The 27,732-nt window shown below is 39.8% G+C and overlaps 1 protein-coding gene across 2 annotated transcripts in view; it reads left to right on the top strand.

The window, feature by feature from the left end:
- LOC121326805 (DIS3-like exonuclease 2) overlaps window positions 1-26,887 on the top strand; it is an 82,369-nt gene extending 55,482 nt beyond the window's left edge. For both annotated transcript variants that reach the window (XM_041270325.1, XM_041270323.1), the window contains exons 14-21: window positions 6,324-6,403; window positions 19,013-19,196; window positions 19,730-19,816; window positions 20,722-20,869; window positions 21,503-21,633; window positions 21,889-21,993; window positions 22,336-22,437; window positions 25,145-26,887. In XM_041270325.1, the coding sequence (XP_041126259.1) occupies window positions 6,324-6,403; window positions 19,013-19,196; window positions 19,730-19,816; window positions 20,722-20,869; window positions 21,503-21,633; window positions 21,889-21,993; window positions 22,336-22,437; window positions 25,145-25,246 (939 nt within the window). In that variant the 3' untranslated portion in view covers window positions 25,247-26,887. The remainder of the gene's footprint in view (window positions 1-6,323; window positions 6,404-19,012; window positions 19,197-19,729; window positions 19,817-20,721; window positions 20,870-21,502; window positions 21,634-21,888; window positions 21,994-22,335; window positions 22,438-25,144) is intronic.
- The last annotated feature ends 845 nt before the right edge of the window (window positions 26,888-27,732 follow it).

Raw genomic sequence — 27,732 nt, 5'->3', positions numbered from 1 at the left:
ACAGAGTGTGGTACGAACGTCACATTTAAATTAAAACATAAACTCCAGTTGTGGTCAGACTTCACATGGACTTTCATTAGTTCATGTTCTTGAGAGTATTTAGATACAATCAAAGTCATAGTCGCCTACCTTTTACACAGGCTTTAAGGATGTGTCTTACAAACCAGAGAAATTTGGCTTGGACGTTTCCTACAAGAATCTATGGGACGTGTTGCAATTGTTTAGAGCTTGGAAGCAACCGCCAGCCGTGCTTCAAAACTCCCCTTCGAGTTTGGTCTGCTTGCATCCCAAGCATAGCCTTTAAAAACAGAAAATCAAGATGGAGCAAAATAAGCATCTCTAATCACAGGCTCCCCTCCTCACCAGCACACAAGCTCAGAGAGCTCCCCTGTATTAATATCATCCAATTATAAAATAATTAGGAATCCAGGGCCTCTCTTGGAAAACAAGTGGAAAGTCAGCAAGTCCAAGTCTGTGCTTGTTCAAAGTTCGGTTTAAACTGCGTATAAATATATCTCTACAGAGGGCTCAAAATCCTCCTCATCAATTCACTTTGCATGCAGCTGACCTAGCCGGAAGATAAAAATAGATTTGTTTGGCCTTATCTGATTGCACGAGTTGAAAGGACCGGCGCATTAGTCGACTTTGAAATTGTTTATATACAGTACATTCTTGGCAAATAAGGAATTGGCAAATAAGAACCTGCCACCCAGGCAGAATGTTTTGTAAAGTGTAAGGTACAGACAGAGTATCTTCCTTGTTAAGTTTTCATCCTTGCCCTCCCTCCCCTCCTGTGTTTTTTGAGGCACATCTGATCGTCCAGTTACTGTTGGAAGTTGTGTAGGGCAGCTGGATCACTGACACATGGGAAGCAATGTGGAGGGGAGGGGGGCATGCGGGTTCAATCAGACTTTCAACAGCTCTGTAAACATGGACGTTTTTCTATTTAAGATATCAAAACAAAACTTTTAAGATCAGTGTGATTTTGTTTCAAAGTAAAATAATAATTGGCAAGTTCTTGTTGTTCTGTGTTAAACGCTCAATATTGCTGATGCTGAATTTAGAATTTAGAGTTCTTCCCAGGAGTGCTGTACAGCTGGGTGACAGAGCATTGTAGCCGGGAGCACTTTTAACAGAAAAATAAAATTGCCTTGCCTTAAAGATGACAAAGAATTGGAATAATAAGAAGAAATTGAAGAAGTAAGGGATAACACACAACAGGACGTGCATTGTGTTACATTAACAACAAAGCCATATGTTAATGCAACACAACCCACAAGCATAATTTAAGAAAAAAAAAATACTCCATTTCTGATTTGCTATTGGCCTCCGCGCTGGTCTCAATCACGCTGTAAACAAAGCTACATAACCCGCAATGTTAGCCTTGTTAGTGACCAAGCATTTAAAAATGCCAATCCATATATTTTTGTTGATAATGAAAAGATACAGAAAAGGAGGCAAAGGCAAAGTTCACTGTCCACGCATCACTGCCGCTGACCTGGAAAAGCTAATGCAAAAACCCATTATTGCCATTTTTAAATACTTGGTTACCAACAGGTTATCCATTGAGGTTTTATGTCAGCGCTGTTTACGGAACGATTGAGACCAGCACGGAGGCTATTAACAATGCAGAAACTGAGTACTCTTGACCAGCCCAATTATACACTGAAGCATAGAATTCTCGTAACATTTTCAACACAAACTGTTTTAAGTCGCTTACCATTTCTTTGTTTCATCCAAAGTGGCGCATCCAGTAAAGGTGCTCGATGTGGAGTGCAGGATGCATCCTATAGCCTGGAGATCGCAGGTTCGAATCCAGGTTCTGTCATTGGCCAACCTAGGGGGTGGCACACAATTGGCCGAGCGCCACCCGGGGAGGGAGGGATTTGGTCGGCAGGGAAATCCCCAGTTCACCGCGCACCGGTGCCCCCTGTGGCCGATAGGGTGCCTGCGGGTCTGCAGTGGAGCCATTCAGATCTGGGTTTTCCTCCGTCACTATGGGTCTGGTGGCTTCGCTGTGGCTTCGCAGTGCGTAAAATGATGGATTGGCAGGAGCACGTTTCAGAAGACGCCTGTTTCAGCCTCCGTTTCCAGAGTCGCGGGAAGGTTGCAGCAGTGAACCCGGATAAAAATAAGAATTGGGCATTCTTAACTGGAGAGAAAATCAGGGGAAAAAACCATTGGCGACGACTAAATAAATAAATAATTATTTTTTTTGATTTTCATGAAGTTGTTGACTTGTTAGAACTTTGTCTTTTGGTTTGTAATTCTAGCCACTTGTCTACTGTTACGCCTCTGAAAAGATTAAATGTGTCAAAGAATGTCCATTTTTTAAAACTTTAAAAGACATTAGACAACAATCTATCTATTTGTTGCGAGTTTAATATGTCGTGTATTGTTCATTTATTAACTGAACTGTGCTTCAGCAAAAATAAGTACCAGCGTGCATTGTACTGTTTAACTGCACGATAAAAAATCCTCGACACCTAATCCAAACATTCCATTTTTAAAAGGAACCCTAATCCACCCTAACCCGTAGCCAGGTTGCACTGCTCCATTTACCCCTGATCCTTTGCAACCTTTTTTGTGTCTCTGGCAGAGCTTGCACGTCATACCACCCACTACCATGCTGTAAAAAAGCTTTTTCCATTTTTCTGTTTTCTACTTAACATCATACCCACTATCACGATGTTTCTTTTTTGTGCGCCCCCTCTTGTGGTTCGTCCAGTTCTCTTTCAGCAGGTTGCTCTTCGCTGATTATATTGGGTTGCTCTTTTTCATTTTCTGCATTTTTATTTTTTATCATCCATTTCAGTTTGGTAATTTCCACATTCAGTCAGTATTTCTGCAAATAAAATATATATATATATATATATATATATATATATATATTTTTTTTTATATAGTCTTAGCGTATAGACCCCTTCAGCTCTCTTATTGGTTAAATGTAGTGTCAAGACGTAACACAGCTGTCATGTGGTTCCAAGTTTTCTTTTTCTCCCAGCACGTGCAAATAATCTAGTCTACTAGCAGCACAATCAATCCTTATCGTTACCTTATTTATATATCTATAGATCGAGCTATCATATATATCAAAATAATATATATAGTGAATGTCAAACCACTTCAGTATTTGAAGACATTGGAAAATACTTCTAGTTGAAATGTTTTTCATTTAATTTGATTCTTTTAGTATCTCTAAATTCTTAGAAAATAGTACCTTACACTCTTTAGAGCTGTTCTAATAGTAATTTACACATGGCATTTTTACATTGCTTGTAACTTCTAAATGTGAATTGTTTGCATTTTGCTTGAGTGAAATTAAAAGGGACTTTGTCTTCTGCTGTGTTTTGATGTTCAAATCATAAGACTTGCTTACATCACATTGCCATGTGCCCTTTTTCAGAATGCCCTACCCTGAACTGCCAGCCTTTCTCCAATGGTAAAATGAAACCCTTTTAATATTAAAAAAAAAAATGTATGAAACTCAAACGAGCCCGTGCAAGCCCACTGCTCATGGCAATAAAGAGGCATGCTAGCTTTCCAAGGCTTTTCATATTAATAGTTTTAAACTGTACATATTAAACTGTACCTGTTTGGGTACATCTCTCTTCTTCTGAGACAACAGGGAGTGAAAGTGATTCATGTTTTAATATTTACCATAAAAAAAAAAAAATCTTTTTAAATGTGAAATGAAATGTTGAATGAGAGGCCATCACCAGATTGACTAATAAACCATTTTTTTATTTTCCTTTTTTAATGCAGTATGATGTTTTGGGTGTTTGTGTGTGCATGCTTAATGTTTCGAGGTTTTTTTTTGTTTGTTTTTATTTTAAATCTACTCGTTCAAAAGAAGACATACAGCACTCCCTTAAAATAAGCCTGGGGGCAAGGTTTTAAAGCCAGGAACTTTCCAACAGTCCTGTACTCATGCTATGCCTGTTTTCTCACCAGGGGCAGGGAATAATGTTGGACTGAGGCCTGCAGCTAGCTATTTTGATTTAATTTGTTTTTGAGTCCTGTTTATTTAAGTCATTCAGGTTTGAAACAAAGTAACAATGTCTACTTCTTAAAAAAAAAAAAAAAAAAAAAAAAAAAAAAAAAAAAGGTTTTTAAATCGATGATCGATGAGGTGGCTTTCCATAACTTCAAAGAAAAGTGGTCTGCTCCGGAGCACAGTTTACCACATTGCTTTAAAAAAAAGTTTATCCTGATTCCAGTCGCTTGAAGTGGCGCGTAATATGACCTAGCAGTCAAATTGAGTCATTCTGGAGACTACCCCTGCTGGTGCCACGAGAAAGGCACTAACAATACTACCTTCACTCAATTAAGAGCAGCACTGAATGGCCATTTTTGTCCCATTTTCTATGGTTCTGGCACCTCATCCCATTGGCCATAGCTTTCCATTAACTTTATAAAGACTATAAAGGGGACTCCGGGCTTTAAACAATAGAGCGGTGACTTTCTGGATCGTGTTGTGAATTTCTATGGCTAATCATATCATGGGTCAACCCTGTCCAGCTTTGGTTTATAGCGATGGCATTTGTTTTGTTCCAGGGCTGAGTGATGTAGTGCATTGTGATGTAGTCATGCAACAGCTAATAAAATCCCAGTGCTTAACACTCTCTATTGCATTAGCTTGTGTGGGTTTGCTTTCAGACAGGCGCAGTGTTTGACAGCCAAGGGCTTTCGTATATGAACAGGGATGCAGTGCTAATACAGTAGGTGAACCTAACTCCTATATTGACGACACCTGCTTTCCAGCACCAGATTGATTTGTCATGCCTTTGTGGTTTTTAGTGGGGTTGTTGTGATTCGAACAAGGATCCTGTACTTCCTCAAACTCATTACACAGTTTTGGTTTTACCCAACTTTGTCACATCGCAAAATGTTTCTTTGCACGTCGGTGTTGGTTCTTAGCCTAATGTGACTCAAACACTCTTGGTTGCATGGATCAACAAGATAAAGATATTTGCATTAGTTTTTGGTTTTTTTGATCATCACGTTGCAACATGCTTGCTCTGTCATCATGATGTTGTAAACTAGCAGGCTGCTCACTCCCACCCATATAAATCCTGCTGTGGAGAAAGGCTGTGCATCACCACCACTTCAGAGCAGGTTATTGTGCTGGCAATGACGCGCTGCTTGTGTCGGTGCACTCTTATTCATTCACGTATCATCTTTCTAGTGCAACTTTTTATTTGAAGCTGTAACTAAAAAAAAAAAAGAGGATTTTCCTTAAGCATTCCCATCTTCAAAATCATTGTACTTTGACTGACCTTTTAATACTAAATTTTGTATTTAGTAATATCCAGCTTCTTTCACTTGAATGGATGGTGCATGACATTGGCCAGGAATTGGCCTTTTTAAGGGACTTTTACTATTAAGAAAAGAAAAAAAAACAGCACTTCAGGGAGACACGCGTACATTTTAAATGTTACTAATTTAGATACAAAACGGAAACGTGAAAAGGCTGATGATCAATCAGTAGTATTCATGAATTACTGCTAGGTATCAACGTACCACTGTTCAGTCTTGCAGACCATAGCATTCACTGGTCTAATCCACTGAGACCAGTAGGGTTCAATTAACGCAGTATGATGCTTTGGGTTTCCCGGTGCTGTGTAGAGAGAATAGCGGCAGTCAGATAATGGACCTGTAATTACGCAGCTTGTCTGCTCTGCACTTTTTTATGCGATTCCTGGTCCATTGTCACCCAGCAATTGAGAAATTTCAATCTTCCCTCTTTTTTCAACCTGTCACACAAGTATATGTAAAGAGATTAGGATTTGGAGTTTAAGCAATAATATTCACTGCTTTTAGACCATTTTTATATAGTCCTGGTGTTATGTGTTGACCAGTTTAACACAACTGGTTTTACCAAACCCATTTTTTAATGTGTTTTTTTTTTTTTTTTTTTTTTTTTTTTTTTTTTTACTTTCCTTCTCCTTAAAGGGAACAGAAGACACTAGAGAGGAAACTGTCTGATTTTAGTTGATGGGGGGGCATGCTTTGTCTCCAGTGCATGGAAAGTTCCACTCTTTTATAGAACACCCCTGCTGGTCTATAAGAATGGATAGTGAATAAGTTCCAGTTCCCTGTTCTGTGTTAAAAGGTCTACTGGTTGAATGGTAACAATATTGCAGTGCTTCACAAGCATTATTTAAAATTGTCCTTTCATCAGCATTTTCATGATGTGTTTTCACCAGCTAATGTGTCCCAGGGAATCATGATTGTACATCTCTTGCACCTTGTCTTGTGTGTGTTGAGTAATAACTCCCTCCCCTTTCTTTGTTTCTTTCTTTTTCACCCCCCTCTTCCAGTTGAAATTATCCTTCACTTTGGATCGGGAGAGTGGGATGCCCCAAGGGTGCTACGTCTACAAGTACAGAGACAGCAACAAGTAAGTGCGAGAATAATGGATCTCCCATTCTGCTACATTAGCACAGACGGATTTGCTCCATTTAACATGTAATGCGTTTTCAAACCCTCTGCTTCCTGCCTAATGAAGTACTAAAGACTCTGCAAAAGACAAACGCTAGAGGTTTCATATCCGTTTACAGAGCTCACTTTTTTAACGTGACAGAATGCCTTTACAGTACTGGATATGCCTCCATTGAAGGACTGAAGGTCAGTAACTCCTTACCTCCGATTAGCATTGGCAGCATTATCACTAGCGCCGTACCTGTTCACTCACTGCCAGAAACAAATGGTCTTCCATGTAATACTATGTTACCAGAATGCTGCTGTTCATTCAATAAAAGCGGAAAGCTATCCTATTCATGTCCATCATAATGAAAGGTATATTTGATTAATTATTGCATCATTTCCTTGTATACAATCATAAGTTTAAGCAAGTAACTTTACAGAGAAAACATAGGAAATTTGCATGTCAACCATACGGATAATTAAATGTTTTGTTTGTTTTCATATCCCATATCTGTATAATCCTTTAGGCCTATTTGAGCTATCATATAGTCAGATGTCAGTAGCGATAAGCATATCATTGTTTTGAAGTCTGACATATGCAAATAATTACTGGGAAGTCCTGAAAAATGTTTTGCGAAATACAAAATACTACCGACCTGGGTTCAGTGCAGGATTAAATACAGTAAAATAGGGAGCAGATAAGTGCAAGTTAAAGTGCATTAAAGGACCAGATGGGGTGAGTTGTGTGGAGAGGTTTGTCCTTATTGATTATGATTATGAATAATACGGTTACAGCAGCTGTAAGAAACTATCATGTGCATATACGAGATTAGCAAGCCGCTGTACTTTAGCACTAGAAATCTTATTTTTTTAAAAAAAAGAGAGATTAATTAAATGTAAAAGCAATTCCTTTTTAAACAGCGAGTTTGTTTCGTTTCTGTTTTTCTTCTACACAGTATTTATTTATGTGTGAATGGTAACTTGTTTAAAGGTACGGTGACTTAGCAGTGGATTGCCCAGCTAGTCATTCTGGGGCTCCTGGCAGTCCTGCCCTCCATCAGTGAAACTCTTTTGTCATTACATTTCCGTACATTGGAAGCCATCCATATCTGCTGGGTTTTGTCAAACCAACTGAATGCAAGTTCATGAAATAATTGTTTTTGTCCTGGTTCATTTGCAGGATGATATTACCTGAACAGGACCATTGTGCTTAAACCTGTGGGACTAGATCAGTTAGACAAGAAATTAAGAAAGGGAGATTAAAAACCTCTGCTACAAGGCAAGGCGACAATGCTACACTCCTTAATCTAACTGTCCCGGCATTTCAATAGCTGAGAAGTAACTTGCATTCCTCTCAGTCCCCTTTTAACTGGCGTGATTTTTTGAGTGCAGTCTGTTCTTTCAGGCTTTGTCATCACACAGTGCGACAGCCTCACATTTTAATTCCTAATAGAAGCGCGGTGTGCCTTGGGTCCCGTTTATAGAACAGTGAAACATCTGATGCGTGCATCTGCTGGTAGAATGTGCAGCCTTCAAGTCAGCGCTTTGGATCAGCTGAAATCCTTTTTTCAAGGGATCACTTTAAAGCATGGTGAGGGTTTCCAAAGCAGGCACAGCCAGAATAGCCTGCCAGAGATTTAGTACACACTGATGACCAAACGTGATGGGTGAAAGCTATCATAATGCATAGTAAAGTGAATAAGCAGTAGCAGAGATGTCTTTCAGATCTTAGTCAGAATAATCTGAACCCAGTTTGAAGACATACCCGATACTGTCACTGTGCTTTTGCATGTGAGGAATCTCGTTCGAGGAATCGGTGAGACTGATCACACCTTGGTCCGGGTTTTATCAGATGCTCTGGAGGTTTCATAGGTAGCACCGCACTCCTGCAAACTCTAAATGAATGGGGGCTGATCTGTCAGGGTGGAGGATGCACTTGGCTGCAGTCAGCCAATGAAGACAAGCTTGGCCCTGCCAGCGTAACAAAGAGCCCATGTGTGGAAGACACAGGAGAGACTGCATGAGGGCTGAACCGTTGTAGAGCACATTGAGAAGGAGAATGGAACTTTGAGCGTTTTGACTGATGCAGACTCTAATACTTTGCAGGTGATGTGTTACACACATGGAAAGCAGCGGCTTAGATGTAACAAGGATAGTCCTGATCAGGGTTCCTGAGCATGACGAGGGGAAAGGACTCTCCTTCAAAAGAAATCAGAGTTTCAAAGCCGTTGCTATGGAAATTATTCCCAGTGTTGGTGTGGAAAATGAGTCCTTTTATTTAAAATTAAGACCACACAGGAGACCATAGGTATAAAAGTTTCCTTTAAAAAAAAAAAAAGAAAAAAAAAGTTATTTTTATACATGCCTTGATACAGAGCTTAATTTAGCCCTAAAAATAGAACGAGTACAGTGGCTTAACATTGCCTCTCATAATAAAAGTTGCTGCTAGGTTGTTTTGGGTGTTGAGTGTGTTAGACAGCTTCATGGTTATGTTCACTAGCAATGGGGGGTTCTCAGTAGGCAGGAAATGAGAATTCAAAACCAGCCAGTATTTCTCTTGTGTATATACAGTAGTGGCTGTTATGACAGTGGTACATACAAGACTGTTCATGTACAGTTCATACTGTGCCAGCCACACACTCCTTCCCTTTACAGTATTCAAAATAAACACATGAACATACAGTGCCGTGAAAAAGTAATTGCCCCCTGTCTGATTTTCTGCATTTTTGCATATTTTTCACATTGAATTTGTTCAGATTTTTTTGTGGGTTGTAGTAGTATATAGAGAGGATCTGAGAGAAAAAATGACACCCAAGTTTGGTGCTTCTTTCATTTGTTTGGTGTGCAAGGTGCAACATCTTCAGGTGTGAAAAAGATATTGCCCCCCTAGTTAACTCAACCCAATTAAAGGGATAATTAGGTTCAGCTGTTTGAATACTTTTTGGTTAACAATCAGGCCTGATTTGGGCCAGCCCTGCCCAATATAAATCCGACTAACTTTAGCCCTTACCATCAGAATGAAGTTGTCAACACACAGGTTCTAGAGGCACATCATGCCACGATCAAAAGAAATTCCTCCAGAAAAAAAGTTGTTGATGCCTATCAGTCTGGAAAGGGTTACAAAGCCATTTCTAAGGCTCTGGGGCTCCACCAAACCACAGTCAGAGCCATATTGTCCAAATGGATAAAGTTTGGGACAATAGTCAATCTTCCCAGGAGTGGCCATCCTGCCAAAATCTCTCCAAGAGCAAGGTGTAAAATCATCCAGGAAGTCACAAAGAACCCTAGAACAACATCCAGGGATCTGCAGGCCTCTCTCGCCTCGGCTAAGGTCAGTGTTCATGACTCCACCATCAGAAAGACACTGGGCAAAAATGGGATTCATGGCAGAGTAGCAAGGCGGAAACCACTGCTCACTAAGAAGAACATGAATACTCGTCTCAAGTTTGCCAAAAAGCACCTGGATGATCCTCAAGAGTTCTGGAACAATGTTCTATGGACAGAGGAATCAAAAGTGGAACTTTTTGGCCAACATGGGCCCCGTTATGTCTGGCGAAAAACCAAACACTCTATTCCACAGTAAAGACCTCATACCAACAGTCAGGCATGGTGGTGGTAGTATCATGATTTGGGGATGCTTTGCTGCATCAGGACCTGGACAACTTCCCGTAATTTGTTCACGAAGGGTCCCTTTTATCTATTATTAGATTTTGGTTGAAGATCTGACAACATTCAGTGTCAAAAATATAAAAAATATAATCGTTTGGGTCCAAAGATTGGATGTTATGGTTAAAGATTATAAGCCATTATGAATTTCCAAATGCTATCTTGTCGTAACAGTTGCCAAGCCACAATTGCATATTTCATGCATCTCAAACAATCGGTAAGCAAGCAGGTGAACTACTGTAGATAATTTGTTTTATTAATACACGGAGAATTTAAAAAGCATACCTCTGCTCATATCACACACACACATATATATATGTATCTATGAGTAACCCAAACACTCCCTTTTATTTATTTATTAGACAAGCTAAATCAAGGCTGTTTAAGTAAGCCTGTTTTAAAATGCATTAGAAAAAGTGAGTGGTCAATGTCATTCTCTAATTAGGAGTTATAATTAGGTAGTGGAACCTTGAAGAGTTCATAGTTTTGCAGCAGCAGCAGCGTTATCATCATCTAATGACAAGGAACCAGGAAGTGAGGGTAATTGCCCTTGTCACTCTCGCTTCATTGCTTTCGGGAAAAGACGAGTGGGGGGAAAAAAAATAAAAATTTGCCACCTGCTTCCTGTGGTGGTGTTGTTTTTTTGTTTTTTTTCTTACTCAAACAAAATGTGTTAATTATTCCAATCATGTTTATATTTTAACACCAAACATCAAAACATTTACTAATCTATTTGTTGGGGAAAAAAGCATTCAAAGGGATAGTAAAAATTATTGAATACATTTAAAAAGGCTTTACCAAAAACCTAAATTCTTTGAATAAATAAATAACATGTTTGTGTGTTTTCATCACTAATGCAGAAATGTTTTTTTGTTTAGCAGGGCTTCTGTGGAAAGGCTTAGTTTGTTGGAAATCTGAAATCTGCAGTTGTTTTAGTGAACAGTGTGGGTTCCTGGGAAAGGTGTTTTCACTTTAACCTGCAGTCAAAACTCAGTAATACAACCCCGCTCTGGGTATACGCCTGGGGAAGGGATCTTAAGAAAGCATAATCGCTTCCCTTTGTAGCTTGTACTCTACTGTGTAGCTTTTGGAAAGTAACACTGATGACATAATGGTGTTGTACAATGAGGTGTTCTTTCTGAAGAACCTGCTGAATTTGTGGTTGAAAGGCAAGTCCACTCTTTGCCCGTCCTCTCTTGTTTCTGTAGAAGGCTGTTTTGTTGATGGTTTTATTGTCAGTTTAGGCTGCTGGGGACATTAACATGGAAGGGAAATGGAGCGCTGAAGGTTAATTTGGTATCATATATCAGAGTATCAAATTATATATACAGTAATCCGTCGCGTATTCACCCATCACATATCTGCCCCAACCATGTATCCAGTTTATTATTGAACAGAGAGGATTAGTTCAGAGACGGTAGATTCTACCAAAGTTTCTGTACACTGTGTTGTATGTGCTCCATGCGCTGCCATTGCTGGTAGTGTCATGTGAGCTTTTCAGTGTGTTGATACGTAAGTAAATCCTGTTCGCCTGCGGGGGGCGGCATATCAACTTCAACCTCTGTCTCCATCTCCTTCCCGTCACTCAGCAGCAAATGCAAGCACCCAACACGGATCACGGCTATTGTCACAAGCATTAATACCCTGTATGTTTCGAAATAGGAGAATTAGGGGAGCTCCCTAATAAAAGCTGAATATCAAAACAATAATTGTGTGAAAATATAGTAATTGTTACAGCTGTGTGTAATAGTATTTAACAAGATTCAATCATCCAACCTTTTACATATCCACCCTGACTCTGGTCCCACCGCAGATGGATATGCAACCAATGACCTGTATTTATAAAACAAGTGTTTAAAAAATGTCTGTTTGTAAAAGTTTTAGTAAATATAACAAAGTAATTTAGTGTACGATAATATCTAGTAAGTTCTGTAGATCATTAACAGAGAATATGGAAGCCCCACAAGCACACCTGTGTCTGTCTGTCAAGCTACTGTTCCCTGCACCCCCACCCAAGAGCACACGTGCACCTCACTTCCATCATTTAAACATGACCTCATGATCAGCCATTCACAATAATACAGCATGTAGCTCCCATTCCCGTCTGCGGTTCACACTTGTTCCTTTTGATAAGAACACCCATTATGTCATTCCCACGTGGCAGTCATCCGCTCATGTTAACACAATTACTGTTGTATCAGTACGGTAACAGTCAGCACTTGTGACGTGGGGAGCAATTCATTCAAGGTTGTGGTGGAGCCTTGAATCTGTGAAGTGTGGAAAGGGTTGGGGGTCTGGCCTCTTTCTAGGATTGCAGATGGCATGGAACAGAGAATGTGGGTTTCAGATTAATGAAATAGAACCGGAATGCCATTTCGAATTGAAATGGAGCCAGAATTCCATTTAGAATTTCTGTCATGTCTGTACTCAGGTACTTAAGGAACTACCAGGTATGACACATGACAGAGGACTACTTTACAAGCCCCAGTTTTTGTTAGCATGGGATTTTTGTATTATTATTATTTTTTTTTTTTAAAACCTTTTGGCAGCAGCTGCTTCCATGTGGTGTTCAGCGTCGCTGTCCTTCAGCACCACAGCTTATTGTAAAGTCAAAAAAATAACAGGGTCATCTAAAAGGGGCTAGTTTTAAAGAAATCTCTCACTAAAGTTCTCTATTCTAGTTCTGGATGTTTTAAATGCTTCTCTGTCATGCATGTTCTGCGAGAAGTGAAGCAGAGTTTACATTAGTTCTCATTACTGTTGACATCCTCAGTAGTGATGATTCTGGTTACATGTTTTAAACAAGGTTGTCAGCACCAGTGTTTAAGGTTGGCACTTGGGATGCCATCGCTGGTTCACAGATTTTCTGCTATTAAAAAAAAAACAAACACATATTTACTCTCACTTTATTGCCTCCATTATGATGAATCAGAAATCAGGAAGCTGTTTATCATGGCCTTGAAGTGTTTTATAGCTTGTTTTAATATTGAGATTCATGTTCCTGGAGCAGTGTTGTCTGTTCTTTTTGGTCATAACATCTTTTGATTGTGGTAACAATCACCTCCTGCCTCAAGTTTATATTTATACTTCAAATGGTTAGACTAGATCTGTTTTTAATTTGTTCTAAACAGTAAGCAAATATTTAAAAATAATGCAGAACTGTACTAAGCTTATTGTTGAATGACAGAAACGTATCTGAAGAAGTGTAGGTTGCTTTTCATCCTAGAACTTGCTGTTTTAAACTTGACGTCTTGTACAGGCCAGGTTTGTTCTGCATTATGACCCTAGCCTAGAAGAACACATTGTTGTGCTTTGCACTTGTGCAATTGCCTTGTTTAGTTCAGTAGTCAGAAGAACATTGGCCCTTTTTTCTTTTTTCTTTTTTTTTTGGCCCTATTCCTGGTTGCAGTTTGATCTAGTAGATATTAGGAAGGGAGGGTTGGCTTGACTGATCTGTTTGCTTAACTTTCTACATTCCCTGTGTTTGTCATGGGACTTTTTAAATTAAATTTTTTTTTTTAAATCAAGACACTCATGAAATTGCATAATATCCTTTTTTCTGCGTGCTCACAACCATTAATCTATTGTAGGTCTTACTCGTATTCAGCTGTCTCAGTTAAGCTTACACAGTTCCTGTGAGTAATAAAGGAGCCTCGTAGGTCGTCCAAGTGGCAGGCTGAAGGGGTGAAAGATGTGGAACGCCAAGTTCAGGTATCCCATTAATTCCTTGTTCTTGCAATTCAAACTGTTGTCAAGCCCAACCCAGATAGAAATTAAAACAAAAGGATCCACACCCGATGTAACTGGGCTGAGCGATTAGCTCTTTAGCATCAGTATGCAGTGATATCCTGCTTGGGGTAGATCACGTGATGGTCTTGTGTGTGTGTGTGTGAGGGGGATTGTGTTTTGAATTGGTTTTGAAATGCCATAAAAGTTCAGGAAGCTTGTTCTTCTCCTTGACCTTCCTGCTCTTCTGTAATACATGTGCTTGGGTGTGTGTTTGAGTGTGGGATGCTGTGGTTTACATAAACCATCCCCTCCTCACACAAAGGAAGGAAGCCTTTTGATGAACACGTATGGGTTTTATATACATTTTTTTACATTTCAATTAAAAAGAATAAGGTTTGTTAAAAGTGCTTAGAACCTTCCAGCCATATGTATTGCTTATCAACCTTCAGTACATCTAATTATCTACTTGTAGTAGTAGTCACCTCTTTTTTTATAACACACCATATTTAAGGTGACAAGACACTTCTTGCGGTGCTATTTTGAGCTCTCTGACAGGAATGTTTCTTAATCACCCAGATAGTAATTGTGTCCATAAACATCATGCATCTTCACTGTGTAAATCTTATTGTTTTCAGTCCTACAGTAAGTCATTGGAACATAACTGGCTCATATCAGGGAGTTCCAAAAAACCAGCATGATCAATTCATTAAATTAATTTACTCTCCTTGTTTTTAATGTATTTGCCAAACCAGATGGCTTTGTCTTGAGTGTAGCTGTCTCTTCACCAGCCCTCAGCAGGATTATAACACCCAAAGCGTTATTTTTAGGAATCTCTAAATACTCCCCTGCGTCACAGCGCATTTTATAAAAAGAAAACAAAAAAAAAAAAAATCACATTTATCAGTTATGTATAATTTTTTTTTTAAAAAACTTGGACGTTTGAAGGGCAAACCTCAAGTATAGCAGGAATGCTGGCCTGCATAACAAGGCTGCGTGACATTGAAGTGACTTCTGATTGCCATGGCAGTGCTGGAGTGTCAAACCATCCTGACAGTGGTCACCCTGCAGGGTAAAGGTCAAACGGCTGGGCTGCTGTGTTAGTAAGTAGATTAAAAACCAAACACAGTCCAAGCAGGCCTTTTAACACTGGTATTTTTACAAGGGCTATTATGTAGTGTTATTTATTTCATTTTATTAACTACAGTTCCAGCACTGACATGATAAAAAGCACAACGGATGTAGTTATGTTTTGTTAAAAATAAATGCCAGTTTGCAAATGCAAACCACTAGCCTAACAGAAGGTGGGGTGGGGGGGCGGGGGGTGATGGTGCTGCTTACCCAACATGTCTTGAACCATTGTGAAATGCCGTTGTTTTTTAGCAGCAAATTTCTCCTTTCCAAAACTGAAATTTAATTTAATTAAATTTTAATTGATCGGGACAAAGGTTTACAGAAAAAGCTCACCAGGAGCTTTGGTGTTAATGAATTATTTCAACGTGATCCAAAGGGGTGAAGGAGATAGCTCAGTACCAGTTCCATGTTAATCCTGCTGGGGTTTCATCTACTTCCCTTGTGCCATGTTGTCAGCAGCACCAAGGGGTTCTAATCGGCACGAGGCCAGGGTTCAGAACAGCCACTCCTGAAAGAAAGTCTGCAATTTTGTTTCTATTCAGATCAACATTTTGTTTTTGTATTTACGAAAGTCTGCAAAAATTCAATCGCATTGAATTGTATTGTGTCGTATCTGTCGTCCTGAAGCATACCCATTGATGCACCCAGCTGATTGCTACAAAATAAATTGCTATTGCTAAATATCCCAGGCATGCACCAGTGTGCCTTTGTGTGTGTGTGTGGCTAAGAAGCTGAAAATATTGCCTATCTTCTCACAGAATAACTCAAAGGGAAGTTAAATGTGGAGCAGTGTTCACCCAGTGGAATGATAAATGCAGATCGGTTGGGATGGCTTTGTTGTTGGCCTCTCCCAACTTTCCCAGGGAATGAAAGCTGCTGTTTTCTTTTTTTTTTTTCTTCTTCTCTTCTCCCCATGTGCCGTCTAATTGGGAGGGCCTGCCTACGGACCCCAGGCTCTGCTCACAGGCTGTGACCAATCTTTAGCACAGATCCATCATGTGTGAACAAAACAATGGCAGCAGCCGAGAAACATCCTGCCACTGAATGTGCCTTTGAGCATTGCCTTTTACATTACACACAGTTTATAAGGAGTCCTTTACTTTAACACGTCCTGTTTAGTTTTCTACAGGCTCCCAGGACACTGAAAGTACTCAGATGAACGGCCCATATTAAAAGGTGGCTTAGTGTCAGGATGCCTATTGCATTGCAGTGCAGGTATCTCTGATTTCCTATGCTGCTGGGGGCTGGGCCTGGTGGAGACTGGCTTTTGGCTGGGAGTTCTCTGGAAGGGGGCGGGGCCTGGTAGGTGTTTGCTGTTGTCAAGGGGCTGTTCTCCCTAATGGGTTTTACGGTTCATTTAACCTCAATGGCGCTTTGAAGTCTCATTTTGAGACAAAAGGACACTTTCTGCATACAAGTGCAAAAAGTTTTCAGCGTGGACAAGTCTCTCTCCGTGCCAGCGCCATAGTTAGTTTAGCGGACGTGTTGTGAATAAGGAATGACGACCTCGCTCCCCCTGTTTGATTTCAAGTGGATGTTGTCCTTTTGGCTTTTTAGATCACGCACTGGCAGTATTATAGTGCTCGGATCTGAAATGTGTTAACACTGAAGCATTCGTGATCTCGACACCAGACAAACAAACATAACTCATGTATTACTGAGAGAGTGCCAGAGGTTGCTACTGAAACACAGTTGATCATAAGCCCTCATGCTGATTGCTCATAGAGGGTGGTGTGTTCTAGTAGTACAAAACAAAAATTATAGCAATTGATATAGAAAAAAAGTTTCTTGGTTTAGTTTTTGTACTTTTGTTCTGTTTTAATTAATTATTATATATCTATCTCTGGAGTGATCTACTTCTCCAGGGGCTGTAATGTAATATAATTAAATGTTCATTTACTTGAGTCTCTTATGCAGTAACTTCCAGCTGTGCTTAATCGGTGGCAATTTCTAGTAATTTTTATCTTATGTCATTTGCAGCAATGAGCTCAGCCCACGGTAGAATGGAATTGCTGAGCGTTCCTAAGCAGTCAGTACTGGAGCATCTCTATGAGTTCACCCCCCCCCTACCTCAACTGTAGTGCCCAAACCTCTTTAAATTTGAATGCTGCATTTTCATTGCTTTCTTGCAGGAATTCAAGCTGTAGCCCATGGTAACAATACGCATTTTTTAAGATAGGTAATAAAGTTGTTCTTTTTAAGTTTCGCTGACCCTGCAGCCAACAGTGAGAATGATTTTCAGAATAAATATAAATACTAAGGAGCAAACAGGGTTTAATCTTGCGTCAGGTCAAAGAATACATCGACTCCAGCCTTTAAGATATGCAAATGTCTAAGTGATGTGATCCTCGACTCCTCTCCTGAGGAATTGACTTTCAAATCCCATTTACATAATGCACAAGCAGACCACCTCAAAGGTGGGTGCCTTTCATTTAGTGATTTCCACACTGCCGTAGGGGTTTGAGAGACGCCCCCCTGGCACTGAGCAGCTGAATCACTGACAGCTTGAAAAGACTCAAACAGCGGCACAGGTATCTGCCTAAATGTCAAGCGTTTTTACCAGCTTTGATGTTTTTTAAACCACAGTTGGCTGAATGCCTTGTTTTGCATTATGCATTTTTTCAGTTAGGTGAATTTGTAATGTTTATTACCCATTTAAATAAGAAAATGGACCCGACAGTCTATATTGGGATTGCGTTTGATGTTCAGCCTGAATATACTAGCATCATTTTTAACCCTGAACACCTGGAGTGTGTTTGTGTTACCCCTTCATTACAAACCAAACACAGTTTAAACAAAGGAGATGCTGCTCAAACCATGCAGAAAGACCTCTTTGAACCCTGCGGCATTTAATAATTTCCTCTGAACTCAGCCTTGATGCAAAAAGTTACTTGTTCTTGTCATTCAGCGAAGCACATGCTTTATTTATCAGGGGAGGAGAAATGAAATGTAACTGATTCTCAGAAGTGTAATTATTCGATGCAGTTGTTTTTGTTTTTTCATATGCCCAGCTAATTACAGAGCACTGCAGGTGAAGAAGTGCAAATAATATCTGCCTACTGCACTGCTCATATCTGCTTTATACCCCTCTGTTCTTTCTTACATATTACTCTGCATCACAAAACTGCTGCTGCTGTCTTGCTGTAGGAGAAAAAATAGGAGCTTGGCTGTCGGTCAGACCTGGAATCAAAAGACCAGCTATACAGAAATACCACACTTTGATTGCAGTGGAAAATGTAATGAGTACACCGAGCAGTGCGTATGTTGGGGGGGGGGGGGGGGATTTTGGCTCATTTCAATTCAGATTTTTTCTTTCTGACTTACTGTGACATGCCCGGGGACCAATTCTCTAATAATCTGGGAACATTAATAGCTGCGTGAATGACACCAGGCCACTTGCACCTAACTGGCTAATAAGAAAATGACAGGTTTCAATGACTTGCCCGTCCCATAAAAACTGAAGATGGCTTTGAAGAAAAGTAATCCCTATCGCCACTGCACAGACTCCATTAAGTACCGGGAAGCATCGCTAGTGGAGTTCAGGTGTCTGTGTTGCCCTGGTCATTACATCCAGTGAGATGGTGAAAAGATCGTAAAACCTGGGCTGGGTTTTATTTTTGTAAATTAGAGAAAAAAAAAATATGAATTTTAAAAAGCAGAGTAAATTTGGGACGACATTTTATTTTTATTTGGTACATCTTCCTTCAATGGTGATTGGACTTTGCTTTTTGTATGCTCTAGTTACAGTGCTCTACCATCAGAAGCTATTTACAGGCCAATGCTGCCCTCTGCTGTTCTAGTGGTTTTTCCAGTGGCTTTTCTCTGAAGAAGTGTTCGATGTATTGCACGTTACAAACAGGTGTGCTTTCACCTCCAGCTTTCATAATATTCTGCATTAAACCTCCTATTTATTTGTGAGCAGATAATTTTGTGAAGCTTTAGATTTTTTTTGGATTATACCATTTATTTATTTGTTTGTTTATTTATTTTTAGGGTGTTAAATCTCTCCCGAAGCGGAAGTTATAATCTCCCTGTCCTTTGGCTTTGTTTTTAACAGGCTAGTGGAGGAGTTCATGCTTCTGGCGAACATGGCCACGGCCCATCAGATCTACCGGTCTTTCCCGGACCAGGCACTGCTCCGGCGCCACCCTCCCCCCCAGACCAAGATGGTAGATGACCTGCTGGAGTTCTGTGACCAGATGGGGCTGAAGCTGGACTTCAGCTCTGCAGGAGCTCTCAATGTAGGTATCAGAACCAGGGGGTAACTGAGTACAGAAGCCAGACCAGCTGATACAGTGGAGAGGTAGTGCTTCCACCCCAGCTGCACTTGTGAGAGTGAGGACTGAGTTCTGGAACAGTGCTGAAACGGGTCTGAATCAAATAAGATGTGCAGAACGCTGTTGTGGGAGATTACCGTTCTGCCTTTGGATCCTAACTTCGTGCCGGTATGATATGAATTCAGTTCCTATTTCAAAGGTAAGATCTGTTTTTAATTGAATGCACTTTAATAATGTAAATGCGAGAAGGTATATGCCGGAGATGCTTCAGGATTCCATAGCCCCTAACAAAACAGTCCAGCAAAAAATGTATTGGTTCAAGTTTTGATCACTTGCATTAAAATATATGTATGTGTGAACTGCTGCGTGCTTGATGTTTGTGCCGTCTCCAATTTAGACTTGACCCAGTTAAATATAATATATATGTATGTGTTTTTAAATGCTCTAATTACAGTATGTTTTAATTTGAATGACTTTCTGTTTTCCTGTCCTAACAGAGAAGCTTGAATGACGGATTGGGCCTGGACGAATACAGCAGTGCAAGAAAGGAGGTCCTGACTCACATGTGCTCTCGCCCAATGCAGGTTGGGAGCGTCTTATCTGTTTTCTCTCTGTTACTGTTTTAGTTTAGTGATGGTTTAGATTTTGTATCAGGGAGCAAACCAGAACAAATTTTAAACCTTCAGATTGTGGATTTATTCAGCTGATTTCACTATTGGTCCCATGTTAATTGCATTGTGATGAGTTTAATTGTCTCATTTACTCCATGTAGCGGTTCGCTTGTTCACCATTTGCCGGCAGACTCGCAGGCAAATAAAATCAATGAGCTGGTTAACAGCAAAACAAAGCAGTGGGGCGGCTTCCTTAACTCTTTCCAACTCGGGTGCCACTGCAGTAAACTGGCTGGCTCACTTAATTCACACGGCTGCCCTGTGAAACACACAATGCATGCCGATGCATTCAAATATTGATTCCTTTACAAACCATTCCATCAAAGGTACCCTGTTTGAAACTGGAATCGCTTATTATGGCTCAACCAACACTGTGGTCATGTTAGCTGTGGTACAGCACGCTGTACTTTTAATGCCTAAATTCTCAGCACAGTCGTAATCTGTGTTGACATTGTTTTGAAGAATGTGTATTGCATCATTGACTGTTCTGTAAAATCAGTGATCTGTATGAGTGTCTTGGGGAAAGCCAGTGGGGTTGCTGGTATTTGTGTTTGTGAGACGGTTAGCAGCTGAAGGTGTCGTGACAGCCTGTTACTCGAGGATCCTGGAATGTGCTAGGTACAGTGCAGCTGCTACATGGTGCCATTCTTATTGTCACAACTTCCACTCTCGCCTACGAGTGACTTCGTAACCACCTTGTTGAAGGGGACAGGAACAGCAGAAAAGCTTTTTCGTTTCAGGCTTTGCGTTCCAGTGGAAGCCATCGCTTCGGAGTTCAGCTGGTGTTTGGGTTAATGAGGAAAACTGTTTAATTCCAGATGGCTGTGTATTTCTGTACTGGGGTCCTGAAGACGGAGGCACTGTTCAGACACTACGCTCTGAACGTTCCCTTCTACACCCACTTCACCTCCCCGATCAGGCGCTACGCTGACATCATCGTGCACAGACTACTGGCTGCCTCGCTGGGTAGGTGCCCTCGGATCATGTGATCAACACTCCTGCAGTCATCACCACAGAATAAAAATTCACCTCTGCGACTGTCAGTGCGCTGTTGACGTGTGCTAGAGCTTTACATTTGTGACCTTTTGTTTTTATAACAGTTAAAACGCTGTATATGAAGTCAACCTTGCTGGTGTGACTATTCTCACTAGTTTGCAGTGTGGATACAGTTTGTGACTACAGTAATCTGCACTACTCATTAACCACCTGTAGAGGACAGCACTCAACTGTAACTCCTTCATGTTTAATGGAGAGGGACGATCCAAGTGACATAAACACTCTGAATTGTTTTTTTATATTTGAAACTATTGTACATTTGAAACTTTATTCTCTATTTTAACAGTTGAAGTGGTTTAACATGTTTAGTTTTTTCAGTTGCAGTATGTAATCGAGTCAAAACAGACAACACACTGCAGTTTCTATGTGTGGTCACTAGAGGGAAGTCAATCCCATTGGAAAAAATGTCATACAGTAATATAAAAGGATGCTGGGATCCTCTTGATTTATTTATTTTGTTTACTATTAAATATAACTAACAGAAATACTGAAGTGTGGTTTATTCAAAAAGGCATTAATGTGTCGTCCGTCCGTTCCCCCCAGGCTGTGGGCCCCGAGTGAGCTTGTGTCAGAATGACGTGCAGAAGCAGGCATCCCATTGCAATGACAAGAAGATGGCCTCCAAGCGAGTGCAGGAGCTCAGCGCGGACCTCTTCTTCGCTGTCTTCGTCAAGGTATCCACTCTGATTGCATTCTCAGCACTGCACTGTTAAAACTTCCAGCAACATCGGTGTCTTGCAGTCTTTTCTACTGCCTAGGTAGTAACAATCCCCTGGTCATTTGCACTTATGTTTTCTTTATTTTTATCTAAATAAAAGCAACAGCGTTTAGCTTCAGTGTACAGAGTTACTGTGTTGTGACAATGCTGGTTAAGTAAGAGGTTCTTTAACGGCAGTATGATCTAAAACTTTGATCTTCAATGTTCAAAGGAGTCTGGCCCCCTGGAGTCTGAAGCCATGGTGATGGGAGTCCTGGACCAGTCTTTCGACGTGCTGGTGTTGAGATACGGCGTGCAGAAGCGCATTTACTGCAATGTGGGTATACGCCAGGTTGGAGGGAGGAACGGCGCTCAGGTTAAATCATCATACGAGTCCAAGCACATTTATGGGCAGCACCCAACATTCTGTAAATGTAAGGTCCCTGGATCATGTTACTCTTCAATGTGTGAGTCCTAGTGGTGGAACCAATTCCTTTGAATGGCTCTCTGTTAAGAAAATGGTGCCAAGATGGTTGTTTTAGGGAAAGCTACGGTAACAGTAAATCATCTGGATTTCATTCGACCCAAAGAGGAGAGAAAAATAGAAACTTAGAAAACAAGATATCAAGATATCCTTTTTTTTTTTGGTATATTTATTTGTTTGTTTATTTGTTTTCAGGCTCTCCCACTCCGGGATTTCCATTTCCGTAAAGTGGGAAAGAAGCCGGAGATGACGCTGATCTGGGCAGTGGAGTCTGAGGCGGAGGAACCAGTACAGCAGGTAGGTGCTGAGAGCAGGGCAGCCCTGACATTGCACTCAGGTGTGCAGACCAGGGTGTGCCATTCAACTGGAACACATATGAGTAGGAAGAGAAGGGGCAGTGCTCGGTGGGGCATCAGTAGCCTGGCTGATCTTTTTATTTAGATTCTATTAGCTAGTTAGCTATTCTCTCATGCCTTTGACCTCTATATAAAAAAATATATATATATATATATATATATATATATATATATATATATATATATATATATATATATATATACATACAGGGAAGAATAAACAAAATCTTGCGTTACTGTTGGTACAAACGTTTGAACCCAGTCTAGACAGTGTTGTTTTGTTTTTTTTGCAATTTATTTTGACATACAGTATGCATGAAGATTACATGAATCCCAAAATAATAATTTTCCATTAATGCTAGTTGGAGATGGGTGCAAGGTAAGTGAAGCTGAACAGTATGCAAGCACATGGTTGTTGAGGGTCATGTATTTAAAGGAATGAAACAGAAACAGGCTTGTCTGAAACGCAGTGACCCTTGGAACACACACATATATTGTGAAGTGGGATGCAGATAGTGGTGGAAGCATCCAGCTAAGTGAAGTGAAGTCCAGTACAGTGTAGACAGGATAGGGGTCGAAGGAGCCAGTAAAAAACTGTGCCATAGATAACATGCTGGTAACACAGTGAAGACAGGTGTCAATGTGTGTTTGTTTGTTTCTTAACTCTACAGAATTAGATTAAATGCTTCACAAGCATCATTCTAGTTTGCAATGGTTTCCTGTTTTTTGTCAGTTGTGGAATTTATTTTCCTGTGTCTCCATAGCTCCAAAGTTTGTGAAATGTTGCCGTCTGTGACAGATCGATCTAATTACTGATCTCTCAGACCTGCAACAACCTAATTTTGTATTGTGCATTTCGTTATTTATTAAAACATGCAAAAATAAACTTTGCAAGAATTTGGCTACATCTGAGTTTGTTAGTTTGTTATATATGGGTTTAAATGTAGCTGTATGTGTCCTGGGGGGAAGGACTTCTTCTTGGGTAAATATCGATAAAGTAAAATGATTACACTGCAGAGTGAAATCGGTTCCTTGAAATCGTGACGGTGGGGGCTGTGAGGTCCGATAGTACACTACTGGGAATGAGGCACTTTGTTACTTTGGATTCAGTGTTGGAGGTAAGAGCGAGAGAAAGGGTGTAAGAGACCATTGTGCGATTTTTGCAATTAGTCATGCTGCCTGGTAAGTGCCAAGGGCAATAAGAGAGGGTGGCGTTATAGTGAGGGTCAAAAAAACAAAAAACACAATTGCAGTGTCTCCAGGTCATTTTAATAAAACATGACTCCTCTTCTACTACAGTAGTAGTTCTTGTCATTAGTAGCCCTACTGTTGTGTTGTTTTATCATCTTTTCCCATCTGTATGAAACATACGTGGTTACTTTTGAGGAACAGTTTATACTTTAAAAAAAAAAAAATAAATAAAATAATTAAAAAAAAAAAACAGTCCTTATAGTGTCGAATCACCTAAACAACAACAATTCCATAAAAACAAAGCATATGATTTTTTTTTTTTTTTTTTTTTTTTTTTTTTTTTTTTTTTTAACTGTACTAGTCATTTGAACTTTTAGTGCTTGTGGCACGACTGTAAGCCTGTTGAATACTGTCACCCATTGAACAATGCCATCTTCATTTCACAAAGCAATTTAAGCTCAACAGCATTCTTGCAAGCAGTTAAAAAGAAAACGTTGACTATGTACAGGCAAACACTTTTTTAAAACACAAACAGTTTATTATTATATATATATATATAGGGTATATATATATATATATATATATATATATATATATATATTGCTGTTTGCAAAACTGATGTTTTAGTTTAAGTCAGCCTTCATTTGTGCAAAACTTGCACGTAAACAAACCAACCTCTTACCATATATAAGTTTCTTTTGGGATATATATATAATTTTTTTTTTAAACTGTGGTTCATAAAAGTCACTTATTTTAGACTGCATCTATCCTTTTTCAGGTTCAGTTGTTTTTAACCATTACAACTTCTCCAATTGTCCTTCGATTAACAGTATTAATCAACATTTGCGATGTCTTGCTGTCTTGCGTTCTTATTTTCAGATGCATACATGCATGTTTGTTTCTTTTGCTCTGGTGTTAAGTGTGGGGTCGACTCGCCATGTTGTACTTTCTGTTTTTCTTTGGGAGCGGGAGTGTTGATGGCATTGGTATGAACGTTCAGTTAACAACAAATTAGGAAAGCGAGTCAAAGGTCAGCTGCATAACTTTGTTGTTTTAATTGGCCATGATTATTTCGCTTGCGCTACCATTAGGGAAACTACAATGCTTAGATTTCTGTTTGCTTGGCTTGGGAAGTTGGCGGGTGGCGGGTGGTGGGCAGTGGGATGACGATGTAAAGGGTAAAAATAGCACTGTTTTTTTTAAATTGATGACATTTGCTCAGAGAGAATACCTGGCGGTATGTGAGGGTGGCGTTATAAAGGGGAGGCGGGACAACTGTAGTTACTTATTATTGCATTACGACCACTGCTATTGCCAGTTGATCCTCCGCTGTTGCAATCTGCTTGCGAGTTACACAAGTGTGATAAACCACATGACAGTCATGCTTTGGAATAGCACTCTTCTGGAGCTGTCCCTGTTTCTGCTCATTCTGTATTTGCCTTTTTCTTTTTGTCTAGGAGCTCTCAATTTTCACGCTGGTGGATGTAGTGTTGAAGGCTGAAGGCCCCATGAAATACAGCGCCATTTTGAAACGACCGAGTGAGGAGATGTCATTCTGAAATGACCGAGTGAGATGATGTCATTCTGAAACAACCGAGTGAGATGATGTCATGAAATTCTGAGAAGGAAAATACCACAGCCTCCCCTGTATGGAGTTTCCAAAAGCTACTTGGAAAAGAAAAAAACAAGTATAGAAAAAGAACAACAAAGGGATGATGCACGCTTTGTGTTTTAAATAACAGTTTTTAAAGTGTTTTAAGTTTGTTTTGGCGCAACTTACCTGTACAGCACCTATTTTATCTATTTATTTATTTTATGTTCTTAAGCTATGTTTTAACAGCATTATCCACAGTGGCAGGAGAACTGAAACAAAAATGAGTGTTCACAGGTCAATGCAACCTTTTATTCAGTGAAGACATCTCCCAAACCCTTACAGGGCAGGACACACAATGCCAGCTCCAGAAGGGTACAGGTTCTGTAGTGGCTAGCTGTTTGTAGAGCTGCTGGGAAAGGCTAACGTTTTGCTAATCCCTATTGTATGATTTTAAATTTTTAAATGCTGTAATTAAATTCGGGGTGCGTCTTTATTTTTAGGTAATACATTTCTAATCTAATAGACAACGCTCCTTAGTTTTCCACCGTGAACAGTTTGTGCTTTCCCTTTGCCACTGGAACAGGATAACCGTTTGTGCGTCTCCAACTTTGCCTGCTGTAGTAACAGTGTGTTTCGTCTCTCCAGCTTCCTGTTCTCTCATCAGTCTGGGTGGTAAGTGGTGGTGGGCGGGTATAGGTTCTTGCCCTTAATTTTGTGTTTATGTACGTTATTTAATTCCAGGTGTATGCACTGTTGAGGTATGACTTTAAAGAACAACTGGGTATTGTGTTTTTTTTTTTTTTTGTTGCACTCCTGTGAGTGAAATTAGATCTGAACCAAATGTCGATAATAACCGCTGTAACCCCTAAGCCACCTAACTAATGTGTCTCTTGGATTCAGGAGCAGCTGCTGTATTTGAAGAACACGTTTGTTAGCCTTCAAGTCAAAGCCATTAATATGGGACGCAAGTGCATTTTTTTTTTAATAATTATTATTGGTTTGATATTCCTTCAACAATTTGATTAAATGTAATTGCTAGGTGCAGAAAAACGGATTGTGACCTGAATAGTCTTTTAAAATTACTTTTTGGGATTCAAAATGTGGTACTAGCTTATTACAATTACATTTTGACATTTCCTGGCAGGTTACTTTTTTTATATAATAAATTAAACTTTCTGAGAAGGTTGCATTTAAAATGATTTAATTAAAACATTGTGGTAGGTGGCACAGCTATGTTTTTACCAAGAAAAAAATGCTTTAAAATACATACATACATACATGCATGTGTTACTCCTTATTCTGCACAGCTTGTCTGCCTGACTGTGTATGAAATGCAGATTAAAGAATGCTAAACATCAGCTGTAACGATAATGTCCAACTAACTTTCTGGTGTAAACTGTGTGTGTATGTACTCAAAACACAGGATATTTATTGTTGTTGTTGTTATTATAACATTAATAGACATTAAACCAAAAAAAAATTGAAAAAACTGCAGTGGTGCTTGTGATGAGACGTTATCATTCTGATGTGGTTGTAAATGTAATGTACATTTCTGTTACCAGGCAAGTTAATCAGCAGCTCAATGTCATACAATAAACAACTTTGAAATGCTGCTCTGAATTCTCTCTCTTCTGCTTTGTTGTTTCATGCTGCAGTGATTTCCTCGGTACTCTGTGCTATAAGTTCAATATTTTCTGTGGGCAGTATCTCTCATTGCTTAGGACAAGGGTCTCCAACCCTGGCCTGGAGATCTACAGACTCTTCTGGGTTTCGTTTCAACCAAGCTCTGTTACTTAATTGAGCCAATTGTTGGCTTAATTAGTCGTGATTAACAGGTGTTCCAGACTTTTTACCATTGATAATGTAGACCTCTATTTAAACCTGCAAGATTGGGGCTCTCCAGGATCAGGGTTGGAGACCTCTGGTATAGGAGACGACGTCGCGTGCAGTTATGTGGGTGACAGGACTTTGAAGCAGGATGGCCATGCAATGATCACCTCAGAGACTATTTGGAACCCACACGAATACATGCCGTCTGGTATAAGAAGAGCCCTCTTTCAAAGTAGTATATATTGCGCATGGAGACCAGCCAGTTCAATTCAGGTTACCAAAATGTAAATAGGCATTGTTGTATTTGTTTGATCGTTTGTTCTATTGTCTGCAATAACAATTAGCCCAGTTCTACAGATTTGCTATGTAGCATATACAAAACAGTTAAGTATGATACACAGTTAAAAAGTAAAGAGCATGGACCAAGCAATTCTGCAATCACCACAGTAGATAGAGTACACAAGATTGGCACAATCATATGAACAGATCAGTTAGTCTAGTTAATAGTCTAGTGCAGGACAATGGTTATTGTCCCAGAAGCTCCACTGCCAACTCTTTGTTGTCTAATCTTTGATTTCAGGAGCTCACTGAACCAGCGTCCTGCCCTCCTTATAGCACTGC

Source organism: Polyodon spathula, chromosome 14 (genome assembly GCF_017654505.1).
Source record: "Polyodon spathula isolate WHYD16114869_AA chromosome 14, ASM1765450v1, whole genome shotgun sequence".
Lineage (NCBI taxonomy): Eukaryota > Metazoa > Chordata > Actinopteri > Acipenseriformes > Polyodontidae > Polyodon > Polyodon spathula.
Note: the sequence above shows the minus strand (reverse complement) of the source record. Positions and strands in the feature narration are given on the sequence as shown.